The 12261-nt window shown below is 54.0% G+C and overlaps 1 protein-coding gene across 1 annotated transcript in view; it reads right to left on the bottom strand.

The window, feature by feature from the left end:
• TBX5 (T-box transcription factor 5) overlaps positions 1–12261 on the bottom strand; it is a 44788-nt gene that overhangs the window by 20360 nt on the left and 12167 nt on the right. Inside the window, exon 6 of the mRNA XM_056108000.1 lies at positions 3362–3453. Within this exon, the coding sequence (XP_055963975.1) occupies positions 3362–3453 (92 nt within the window). The remainder of the gene's footprint in view (positions 1–3361; positions 3454–12261) is intronic.

The raw sequence follows: 12261 nt of genomic DNA on the forward strand, positions 1-12261 counted from the left end.
TAGCTGAGTGTGACCCAAAAATCAGAAATAAATAATTAAATAAAAAGTCCCCTGGGGGGGGGGGGGGCTGGAGCGATAGTACAGTGGGTAGAGCACCCCTGAGCACCACCAGGAGTGATTCCTGAGTGCAGAGCCAGGAGTCTTTTCCAGATGTGATCCAAAAAGCCAAAATAATAATAATAATAATAATAAAACACTCTTTGATAGATGGGAGCAGTGGAAGAAATGAGGGGTCTCCCCAGGCATTGTCAGGAGGGACATTCGGGAACGAGTCACAAACCAAGGTCCTGTGGCCCCTGACCTCGCTCCCCCTCATCTCAATGCCAGTCTGAGTGCCACATCCACCTACTCCCTGGGACAAGTAGCCCGAAGGTCACGCCCCTTCCTGACCACTCACTGTCACCCCAAGCAATAGCATCCAGAAGCCTCAGTCCCACGTGCCCGGGTCCCGCTAACAGTGTCTCTTGCCGCAGGATTGTACAGTGACAGGTCGGCTTTGCTTGGTGGTTGGATTGGGGACCACAAACAGTGGCGCTCAGTGAAACCCTCTGGTGGCTGGGGGACCCCGCGGTCGGGGGGGCTGAACCCGGGCTCAGGAGCCCTCAGAGCTGTCCCCCAGCCCCCGGGACTGGCTTTAAGCCCGGATCAGCCTGGGCGCTCGTTTCCTGGGTCACTCGGGACGGGCTTCCGCGGGACCCCATTTTCTCCTCGTGGTTCCCTCGCGCTCCTGTTCGGATGACAAGCGGCTCGTCCCTCCCCCAGAAACCGAGGCAGGAAAAGACCGAGACCCCAAGTCTTGGCTGCCGGGTAGTCGTCCTGCCCCCTTCTCCCCATAACGTGAAGCGTCGCTCCCCGTCCTCCCCCAGAGCTAAACCCCGAGCCACGACCTTCGGGGCGGTCAATTCCCCAGGTGGACAAGGAACGACACAGAGCCCGCCCCCGCCCCAAGACTTGGAGTAATCTCAGCTCCCCACCCCAGCTGTCCCCGGGTGTGGGAGAAGCAGGAAACAGGATTACAAGATTATCCGCCAGCCTGAGTTCCTGCGCGCACTGTTATCACGGCCGACCCCCGGAGACATCTTTCTCCCTCTCCTGTCTGTGACTGCGGGGGAGGGCAAGTGAGGAGAAGACCAGAGCCTAGAACACAGCCCCCACAGGGCACAGTCAAGAGTCGGAATGACTCACTCCCAGGTCAGACAGCTCTGAGAGAGGGAGACAGGGACACGAGCACATTACAGCTGCCGAGCCCAGAATGCAAACGCTGTCTTACTTGCCCATTTCACAGCTTGCAAGACTGAGGCCCCTGCAGTGCAATGACTTGCCCAAGGATGCAGCCTCTTGTAAGTGTAGAGGAGTGCTGAAACCCAGGCCAGCCGGCTTCTGTAGCTTCCTCCTGAGGCTGCTCCGCTCAATCCCCTCCACCCCAGAGCTGGGGCACCCCAAGCTCCCCGGGAGAGCGAGGCAGATGCCCCTGTCTGCCCTCTTGACCTGGTCAGTGGTCAGCTGGGCTCTGCCTTCCCCGTGTCACCACTAACACGGTCGCACAGATACGGTGGTGGAAGAGCTCACGCGGGGCATTATTAGGCAACGTGCTCCTTCGAAACAGGGGTGGGCACCGCGGAGAGCACGTGCCTGGCACGCGTGAGGTCCAGGTTGGATCCTGGCAGCGCCAAAACAAGAACGATTAGAAAATAAATAGGGCCGGAGCGACAGTCCAGCAGGAAGGGCGTTTGCCTTGAATGCGGCCGACCCAGGTTCAATCCCCGGCATCCCACCTGATCACACAAGCACCACCAGGAGTAATTGCTGAATGCAGAGCCAGGAGGAAGCCCTGAGCATTGCCAGGTGTGACCCAAAAAGACAAGAGAGAAAGAAAGAAAAAGAAAGAGAGAGAAAGAGAAAGGAAGGAAGGAAGGAAGGAAGGAAGGGAGGGAGGGAGGGAAAGGAAGGAAGGAGAGAAAGAAAAAGGAAGGGAAGGGGAGGAAGAAAGAAGAGAGAGAAAGGAAGAAAGAAAGAAAGGAGATAAAGAAAAAGGAAAGAAGAAAGAAAGAAAGAAAGAAAGGAAGGAAGGAAGGAAGGAAGGGAAGAAAGAAGAGAGAAAGAAAGAAAGGAGATAAAGAAAAAGGAAGGAAAGAAGAAAAGAAAGAAAAAGAGAAAGGAAGGAAGGAAGGAAGAGAGAGAGAGAGAGAGAGAGAGAGAGAGAGAGAGAGAGAGAGAGAGAGAGAACAAAGAAAGATGTGCAGGGCCGGGTTCAGGTAGCTCAGGGAGAGAGATGAACCATCTTGTGTATGAACTCGGGGAACAAACCTGGACCCAATACCAAACCCCCAAACCTCTGAGACTTTCTTATAAAGGAGTGTGTGGGCTCACCTTTCCCGTGTCTTCCAGAAAGACTAAGAGATGCTTCCTACATGACCTGTGTTATTCTGAAACACTACTCCCCCCAAAGGAGGGCTGGGGTGGGCTTCCTCCCGGCCGAGACCCCAGGTGTGTTGGAGTGTCTCTCAGGGGCGAGCGGCCGGGAGTGCTGGGCTCTACAGGCACCGCTAGGCCGGCCCTTTGCCATCCAACCCCATTTCCCACTGGGGAACTTTGGCATCGTCCCGTCCACTCGTCGTCTCAGAACACTGACCACGGGACAGGGAGAGGAGCGGCCATGGTCCTACAATCTGGACAGCATACGGCGTCAAGTCTGCTCCTGCCCCCACCTGAATGAGGGCTCCCAGCGCTGTTACCAAGAACACGTCAGTGGGGGAGAGGAGGCAGGGAGAGGCGTGCCGGCGGAGGCAGGGACCCCCCGGGGAACCAGACTGCAGAGGGGGGCAGGAGGTGCTTTGCTTCCCAGGGGAGATGCAGACCCCAGATTCCTTCTGCTCACCCCAGACTGAGAGTGAGCGGAAGGCAGGAGAGTGCGCCTCCTCCTCGGGGCTCAGAGGGGCTGGGGGTGCACGGGACACCCTCGCCTCATCTCTGCATGGAGCATGGAGCTCCCCACCCCTCCCCTCTGCACGGAGCACAGAGAACCCTGCTCCTCACCTCTGCACGGAGCATGGAGCACCCCACTTCTCATCTCTGCATGGATCCCCCCACCCCTCACCTCTGCACGGAGCTCAGAACATCCCGCCCATTATCTCTGCATGGAGGACGGAGCCCCCCCCCCCAGCTCTGCATGGAGCACGGAGCTCCCCACCCCTCACCTCTGCATGGAGCACAGTGCACCCCACTCCTCACCTCTGCATGGAGCACCCTACCCCTCACCTCTTCACAGAGCACAGAGCACCCTTCCCCTTCACCTCTGCATGAAGCACGGAACACCCGACCCATTACCTCTGCGTGGAGCATGGAGCTCCCCACCCCTCACCTCTGCATCCTTGACATCCTGTGCAGTTCCATGTCATCGCTGCCCCGGAAGCCTTTGGCGAAGGGATTGTTCTCAATCTTCAGTTGGGTAATCTGGAGAGAGAGAGAGAGAGAAAGAGAGCTGTTTGTCATGGGGTCACTCCCAGACCACCTCAGGGGACACGGCTCCTAAGACACGTCATGGAAACGTGGCCCTTGGCCACCAGGAAAGGCCAAGGAAGGCAGGCAGGTCCATAGAAGCCGCCGCTTGGCTCCAGTGGAAGCCATTGAGAAATGTCGCCAGAAGATGGCTTTTGGAAGGGAGGAGCTGGTTTCGGTTTGCCTGTTAATTGGAGTCACACTCTGCAGCGTCCCAGCCAGGGGCGGCGGGGAGGAGGGTCATAGCATTTTGTGTTTCTGACATGATCTAGACCTCGATGCTGAGTCCCCTGCCCGCCAGTTGAAATGCTGCCTGTGTTTGCAGGGTACCTCATGTCCCACAACTAGGTAGAGTCCTCCTGGAAAAGGGAGAAGCGGGGTGGGGGTGGGGTTCCCATCTTGTGGGTCTGGAACAAACACCCCTCGATTCTGGCTTTCAAAATCCCACCAATCCAGACTTATTTCCTAGCTTTACAGCATTCGCTACTTGGAGGAAAACCAGGACCCCGATAAATAAAAGAGCACCCACTATTATCGGGGGAAGTTTGAGGCCACTCCCAGCAGTGCTCAGGGCTGATTCCTGGTTCTGTGTCCAAGGCTGACTCCTGGCTCTGTGTTTAGGCTTGACTCCTGGTTCTCTACTCAGGGCTGACTCCTGGCTCTGTGCTCAGGGATGACTCCTGGCTCTGTGCTCAGGGATGACTCCTGGTCCTGTGCTGAGGGCTGACTCCTGGCTCTATGCTCAAGGCTGACTCCTGGCTCTGTGCTCAGGGCTGACTCTGATGGGTTCGGTGCAAACCTCTTCCAGTTTGGAGGGGAGAAGGAGAGAACCCTCGCTCGAATGTTTGTGGCAATGCACAAAACTTGATCGTGGAGCAGATCCTGGCTCAGAGGCCCAGAACTTTCCACGCAAAATACCCATATAGCATCAACTAGGGAAAACAGGGCATCCCCAAGGATTGGCTCCAGGGAGCTCCAAGGGGCACTATAGAACACTCTGGAGGCAGAGAGACCGGGCTGGGTTCTCAGGGGTCCTGGGCTCCCCATCTCCACCTCAGACAGCTGCCCAGCTGAACCATGTTGTTACGTACCTTTCCAGGGTCCCGAGAGATGTTGCAGGGGTTAAGGTACTTGCCTTGCACGTGGCCAATGCTGGCACCCCATGGGGTCCCCTGAGTGCCGCCAGGAGTGACCCCTGAGCGAGAGCCACGAGTAAGCCCTGAGCCATTTGTGGTCCCCAAACCAAAAAGTAAAACAATAATAATAATTTAAAAAATGGAAGCATATTTCCAAGTCTGGAAGCGATAGCACAGCGATAGCACAGCTGGAGCGATAGCACAGCGGGTAGGGTGTTTGCCTTGCACGCAGCCAACATGGCCAACCCGAGTTCGATTCCTCCGCCCCTCTCGGAGAGCCCGGCAAGCTACCGAGAGTATTCGATATGCCAGACACAGTAACAACAAAGTCTCCAATGGAGACGTTACTGGGCCCGCTCGAGCAAATCGACGATCAACGGGAGGGCCTTTACTTTACTTACTTACTTATTTCCAAGTCTAAAATTCTCTCAATGTCGCCCTGAAATCTCTTCCTAGTCCATAAAAAGGAAGTGACTGTTTTGACTCTCCAGACTCCAGAGAGTCGCAGGAAGCCCTACGCTCCAGAACAGGCTTCTCTCGGCTGCAAGACTGGAAACAACTTTTCACACCCACTGGGGCTCCCCCGACAGAAGGAGGGTCGGAAGGAGAACAGAGAAGAGAAATGGGGAAAATCCCCTCTGCACTCCACAAATCTGAGCACCCACAAAACTCTGTCCCTATGGTCAGTGGTGGACTTAGAAACAAGAACTAGTTTCTTTGACTTTTTTTTTCTTTTTGGGTCCCACCCGGCGATGCTCAGGGGTTACTCCTGGCTTTGCACTCAGGAATTACTCCTGGTGGTGCTCAGGGGACCATATGGGATGCTGGGGATTGAACCCGGGTCGGCTGGGTGCAAGGCAAACGCCCTCCCCGTGGGACTATTGCTCTGAACTACTGTTCTGGTGACTCGTTACTTTGAGTCACCAGCAGTCATGAGGCGTTCTGAGTCTCTTGACCCACTTGGTCTTCTGTGGCCCTGTGTTCTGAGAGAGGTGACTTGTTCAGCAACTTCAGACACTCTCTAATGAGGGGCCAGAGTGACAGTACAGCGGGGAGGGCATTTGCCTCACTCACAGCTGACCCAGGTTCTCTTCCTCGCATCCCACACGGTCCCTGGACACCTCCAGGAGTAATTCCCGAGTTCAGAGCCAGGAGTAAGCCCTCAGCACTGCCAGGTGTGGCCCCCCAAATTTAAAAAACAAGCAAACAAGGGACTCTAACATGAAGGCAAATCAGACACCTAGGGCCAGGGAGATGGTTCAAAGGGCTGGAACACACGCTTGGCATGTGGGAGCCCCAGGTTTGATCTTAAAACCACCAGCAGGGCTGGAGCAATAGCACAGCGGGTAGGGCATCTGCCTTGCACGCGGCTGACCCGGGTTTGATTCCCAGAATCCCATATAGTCCCCTGATCACCGCCAGTTGTGATTCCTAAGTGCAGAGCCAGGAGTACCCCTGTGCATCGCTGGGTGTGACCCAAAAAGCAAAAATAAATAAATAAATAATCTTAAAAAAAAAAAAAAGGAACAAACCCCAAGCAGTACCATGTGTGGCCCTGAAACAAAACCAATATATATATATATATATATATTGGTTTTATGCATATAGGTACATGTGATATATAAAATATAATATGCATAGTACATATGATCATAGTCTGTATGTCCCTATATGCATATAACCCTGTATATACAGAGTCTTTACTACTAAAATACATGTAATATCAGCGTTTAGAAAGTTACATTCAGGGGCCAGAGAGATAGTACAGCAGGTGAAGCCTTGGCCTTGCACATGGCCAGCCTAGGTTTGGCCATGAGCAAGGCAATCCCCAGCATTCCATAATACAGTCCCCTGAGGTCAGCCTGAGCCCTGAGTGCAGAGCCAGAAATAGCCCCTGTGCTGTTGCTGGGTGTGGCCCCAAATCCACATTTTAAAAAAGCCAAAGGACATTCAATGGGGCTGGAACAATAGTACAGCAGGTAGAGGGCTTGCCTTGCATGTGGTTGACCTGGGTTCAATCCTGGGCACCCTACGGAGTGCAGAGTCAAGAGTGACTTCTGAGCAATGCTGAATGATCCCCAAACGGCATAGTCACGGTCCTCCCGTTGTTCATCGATTTGCTCGAGCGGACCCAGTAACATCTCCATCATGAGACTTGTTACTGTGTTTGGCATATCGGGTACGTCACGGGGAGCTTGCCAGGCTCTGCTGTGTGGGCGAGATACTCTCGGTAGCTTGCCGGGCTCTCCGAGAGGGGCAGAGGAATCGAACTCGAGTCGGCCATGTTGGCTGCGTGCAAGGCAAACGCCCAACTGCTATGCTATCGCTCCAGCCCCCAAAACAAATCAATAAAATATGTTCTATGATGCCACCCGGGTGACATTCTGCAAAAGGCAAAATGAGGGCGACCAGAAGATCAGTGAGCCCAGGCAGGGTTTGTTCCGTTCGATACTACAGTAGGATGTGAAACGCAGGCCTAAGCCCGGAAGTAAACCAGGGCTTCATGCATGATGACGAACAGCCCCAGCCCCGCTGGCCTTGCTAGTGGGGACGCCTGCGGGGGACCCAGGCAGGATTTGGGACCTCTGTGCTTTGGTTTGGTTTTGATTTGGGGAGCAGTTGGGGTTGGGTCACACCCAATGATGTTCTGTGCTGAGCAGTCACTCCTGGAGGGACCCAGGGGGCCATATGGGATGCCGAGGATCGAACCCTGATGGGCTGCCTGCCCTCCCCACTCCACCATCACTCGGAGCTCTGTGCTCGCCACTATACAAGAACATGCACCTACAGTTATCCTAACACATAAAGGCAACTTTTGCTTTGTGCCTGTTTGATGGCCACTACTGGTGGTGCTCGGGGACCACTCCAGGCTCAGGTGCCCTGGTGATGTTCTGGAACAAACCCAAGCCTGCATGCAGAGCCCGAGTGTCAGCCCTTTTTTTTGTTTTGTTTTTTGTTTGTTTTTTCTTTTTGGGTCACACCCAGCGATTCTCAGGGGTTCCTCCTGGCTCTACACTCAGGAATTACTCCTGGCAGTGCTCGGGGCACCATATGGGATGCTGGGAATCGAACCTGGGTCAGCTGCGTGCAAGGCAAACGCCCTACCCGCTGTGCTATCACTTCAGCCCCACATCAGCCCTGTGCACCCCCTGGCCAGCCCCTCAAGTCAACTCTCCAGACAACCGAGCACGTGGGTAGTAGGTGCCCACGCCCCCTGCCCACCTCTAGTTCTTTGTACCTTTGCCGCCTTCCCGCAGTGCCCCCATTTTGATTGGACTTTTTGGAATGAGTAGAAAAATCTATAAAATCCATTTGGAAAACAGTCTTGAAAATGTACACTTCTGAGCTCAGTTCTATTTTGAGTCGATTTTCCATCACCTAATGGGGCTTTCGTTCCCAACTCGGATTTTTTTTTTTTTTCACAATAAAATACAACCCACTTAACCACCAACTTTTTTCTTTTTTCAAGTTGAGGCTCAAAGAACATTAAGTAAAATTGAGATCATTTAAATAAGGCTGGAAGGAATCATGCCCCACCCTCTGGGCTCTCCTCCCCCAGTTACTGAAGTCAGTCCCCCCACCCCACACGCCTGCCCCCGCTGCCCTCCAAGCCGAGAAGACCAAACAGGTGTGGCACTGGGGCTGAACTAATGAATCATGAAGTCATTTGCTCCAAAAGCTCAGAACACAGAATGATCAGAGAAAGCAGAAATGTGGGGTGGTATTATTTTAAAAAGGCCCTCCCGTTGATCGTCGATTTGCTCGAGTGGGCCCAGTAACGTCTCCATTGGAGACTTTGTTGTTACTGTGTCTGGCATATCGAATACTCTCGGTAGCTTGCCGGGCTCTCCGAGAGGGGCGGAGGAATCGAACTCGGGTCGGCCATGTTGGCCGCTTGTAAGGCGAACGCCCTACCGCTGTGCTATCGCTTATTTTAATCTGAAAAAAAAAATTGGGGTGGGAGGGGTTTGGGGCCACACCCGGCAATGCTCTGGGGCAACACCTGTCTCTGCACTCAGGAATTACTCCTAACAGTGCTCAGGGAACCACAGGAGATGCCAGGAATCGAACCCGGGTCAGCCAGGTGCACAGGAAGTGTCAGACTGGCTGTGTTATCACTCTGTGGGCTGGAGAATACGTTCACTGAGCTGGAACCCGTGCTTTGCATGAAAGAGGCCCAGGCCTGATTCTCAGTGCTGGACGGTCCCCTGAGCCTCAACAGAGGCAAGAGGAGAGAAAGGAGTAACCTCTGAGGACCCCACCTTACCCCAATCCTACGCACCACCACCGGAGCTTCCGAGAATATAACCACTCAGAGAAGCAATTATGCTACATCCACAGTTATTTCCTCGACTTACCCTGAGGGTTACCCAGGAAACCCATCCAGAGTTGAAAATGCCCTGTCTGAACATTTTTTTTTCTTTTCGGGTCACACCCGGTGATGCTCAGGGGTTGCTCCTGGCTCTGCACTCAGGAATTACTCCTGCCAGTGCTCGGGGGGCCCTCTGGGATGCTGGGAATCGAACCCTGGTCGGCCAAGTGCAAGACAAATGCCCTACCCGCTGTGCTATCGCTCCAGCCCCTGTCTGAACTTTATCACAAAGCCCAACCCACCTTTTGATTTTCTATCCCTGCTGAGCTCTCTGGCCTCAAGCCCAACCTCTCCTCACTGCTCCTCACTGTGCACAGAGCACTTACATCTGGCTGAAGAGGCAGTTCAGGGGTTAAGGCACTTGCACAGTGCCCCAGACCCCACCCGTTAGGCGGATCCTTAAGTGCAGAGCTAGGCATAAGCCCTCAGCCCCTCCGGGTATGGCCCCAGATCCAAACCAACACACAAAAAGAACAGTATCTGCTTCCAGCCCAGGCAAAATCGCCCCACGGGAACCTGTCATTCGAGAACTGACAGGTGTGTGTGTTTTTTTTTAACTCCTGGTGGTGCTCCGGGGACCATATGGGATCCTGGGAATCGAACCCAGGTCAGCCACATGCAAGGCGAACGCCCTCCCCACTGTGCTATCACTGCAGCCCCAGGGGTGATTTCTTGAACATGGGATTTAAAGGGAGACGCCAAGCCATGGAGCACTCCCAGGAGCGTTTGGCTGACGAGCACTGGCCTCACTCGGCACACGAGGAACCATGATGACAAGCCACACTGCACGCCTGGGGAAGTGGGGACTGTCTGTGTCCAGAGAGGTGGGCCTGGGCAGAGCCGGTGGGGTGCTTGCCTTGCGTGCAGCTGATCTGGGTTTGATCCCCGGCCCCACACTTGGTCCCTCCAGCACTGGCAGGAGAGGTGCCCCTGAATGCAGAGGCAGAAGTACACCCCGCGCATGGCTGGGTGTGGCCCCCAAGCCAAATAAAACAAAAAAAAAAAAACAGAGATGCAGACCTTATATGCAAGAACTAGACTTTTTTTTTCTTTTTTTTCTTTTTGGGTCACACCTGGCAATGCACAGGGGTTCCTCCTGGCTCTGCACTCAGGAATTACTCTTGGCGGTGCTCAAGGGATTATATGGGATGCTGGGAATCGAACCCGGGTCAGCCACATGCAAGGCAAACGCCCTACCCTCTGTGCTATCTCTCCAGCCCCAAGAACCAGACTTCTTGCCCCAGAGACTAAAGCTCAGGGCCCACTGGCCCGCGGAAGGTTCACCTGGGCTGATGCCAACGTCAGCTATTTGTTCTGAGTCCAGCTGGGCTGTTCCCTGACTAGTAGGCCACTTCTCTGAGAATGCCCCTCCCCCCACCTCCTGTCCACACACTGCCCCCTTGCAGCCCAACGCACACGGGCGTCCGCACTACCCCAGAAACTCCCCTGAAGCTGACTTCCATCCATCATCTCCCTGCGCTCTCTCTCCAAATCCAGCCTCAGCCCAGATATCCGGGGGGAGGGACGCCGGGGGGGGGGGGGCGTGGGGAGAGGACGTATAAATGCCAACTCCACCAATGAGACACAAGCTGTAAAAGTTAATGAGAATAATTGTGGATTCTGGCTGGGGGAGGGGGGAACATTTCTTTTAGAAAGAAAATAAAACAACCCCCAAAACCCTCACGAGGTCCAAAAAAAAATCTTAATTATGTCTCTCTATGTTCATTTCCTGGTCCCCACCAGAAAGCTCATACCTCATAAATACAGGGTCCTTACGCAATGATTTCAGCAGGAGGAAAACGCTTTCTAGCTGCCGGGGGAGTTCCTACGGTGGGGCAGATGCGCTCACACACACACACACTCATACACACACACTCATACACACACACTCACACGCACACACTCACATGCACTCACAAACACTCACACACACTCATACACACACTCACACGCACACACTCACACACACAAACACTCACATACACACACACACACACACACACATACACACAGCCATTGTCACAAGGGCTGGGAAGCCCAGTGTGTACACCAACATATGTGAGCACCTAAATATTTCTAAGCTGCTGACAAGCACTGTGAAACCTTTACAAAAACGTGGTTCACTGAGCATGGCCTAGGCCGGGAAGACTGGGGTTTTTTCATCTCTGGTCCTGAGCCCTCAGCCATCTGGGGGAGTGATGCACCCCCCACCTCCACCCCCGGGAAAGGCAGCTAGGCCCAGGCACTCTGCCCTGTGAAGGAGACCAACCCAGAGCCGACAGCAGAGTGAGCTCACTCTAAGACAGCAAGTGGAACTGTTCCTCTAGTGCATTTAAAAGCTCCAGGGTGGGGCTGGAGCAATAGCACAGCGGGGAGGGCGTTTGCCTTGCACGCTGCCGACCCAGGTTCGATTCCCAGCATCCCATAGGGTCCCCCGAGCACCGCCAGGAGTGATTCCTGAGTGCAAAACCAGGAGTAACCCCTGAGCATCGCTGGGCGTGACCCAAAAAGCAAAATAAATAAATAAAATAAAATAAAAGCTCCAGGGTTCAGGGGCTGGAGCTATATTATATAGCACAGCGGGTAGGGCGTTTGCCTTGCATGAGGCTGACCCAGTTTGATTTCCCAGCATCCCATATGGTCCTCTGAGCACCGAGTGCAGAGCCAGGAGTAAAGCCCTGTACATTGCCAGATGTGACCCAAAAAGCTCCAGGGTTCAGGGGCCGGAGCCATAGAAAACAGGGAGGGCGTTTGCCTTGCACACAGCCAACTCGGGTTCAATCCCTGGCATCCCAGACGGTTCCCTGAGCATCGCCAGGTGTGCCTCAAAAAAAAAACAAAAAACAAAAAACAAAACAAAACAAAAAATGCTCCAGGGACATTTTTTGGGTCCCCTGAGCAGAGCCAGGAGGAACCCCTGAGCATTGGTGTGACCCAAAAAGCAAAAATAAATTAATTTATTTATAAATAAATGCAATGAAATAAATAAATACAAATGCAATGAAATAAACGTCCATTCCCCAAACTATTTATTCCCCAGGCCGAGGCCCAGCCCTAGGCCAGTCTCTATGTCTGCACTTCTGGGGCCCTCCCAGCTCAGCCTCAGGACCGGGTGACCCTGGGAATGTGGCAGTGTCTCCGCCCCCTGCCATGAGCCCCACCTCGGTGCTTCTCCCCGGGAAGGAGGCAGGCCTACAAACCTCAGGGCTCAGCCAACTGGATCCCGCGGGCCACGTGGGCAGAGGCACGAGTGGG

The sequence above is a fragment of the Sorex fumeus genome, unplaced genomic scaffold (genome assembly GCF_029834395.1).
Source record: "Sorex fumeus unplaced genomic scaffold, SorFum_2.1 ptg000189l, whole genome shotgun sequence".
Taxonomy (NCBI): Eukaryota; Metazoa; Chordata; class Mammalia; order Eulipotyphla; family Soricidae; genus Sorex; species Sorex fumeus.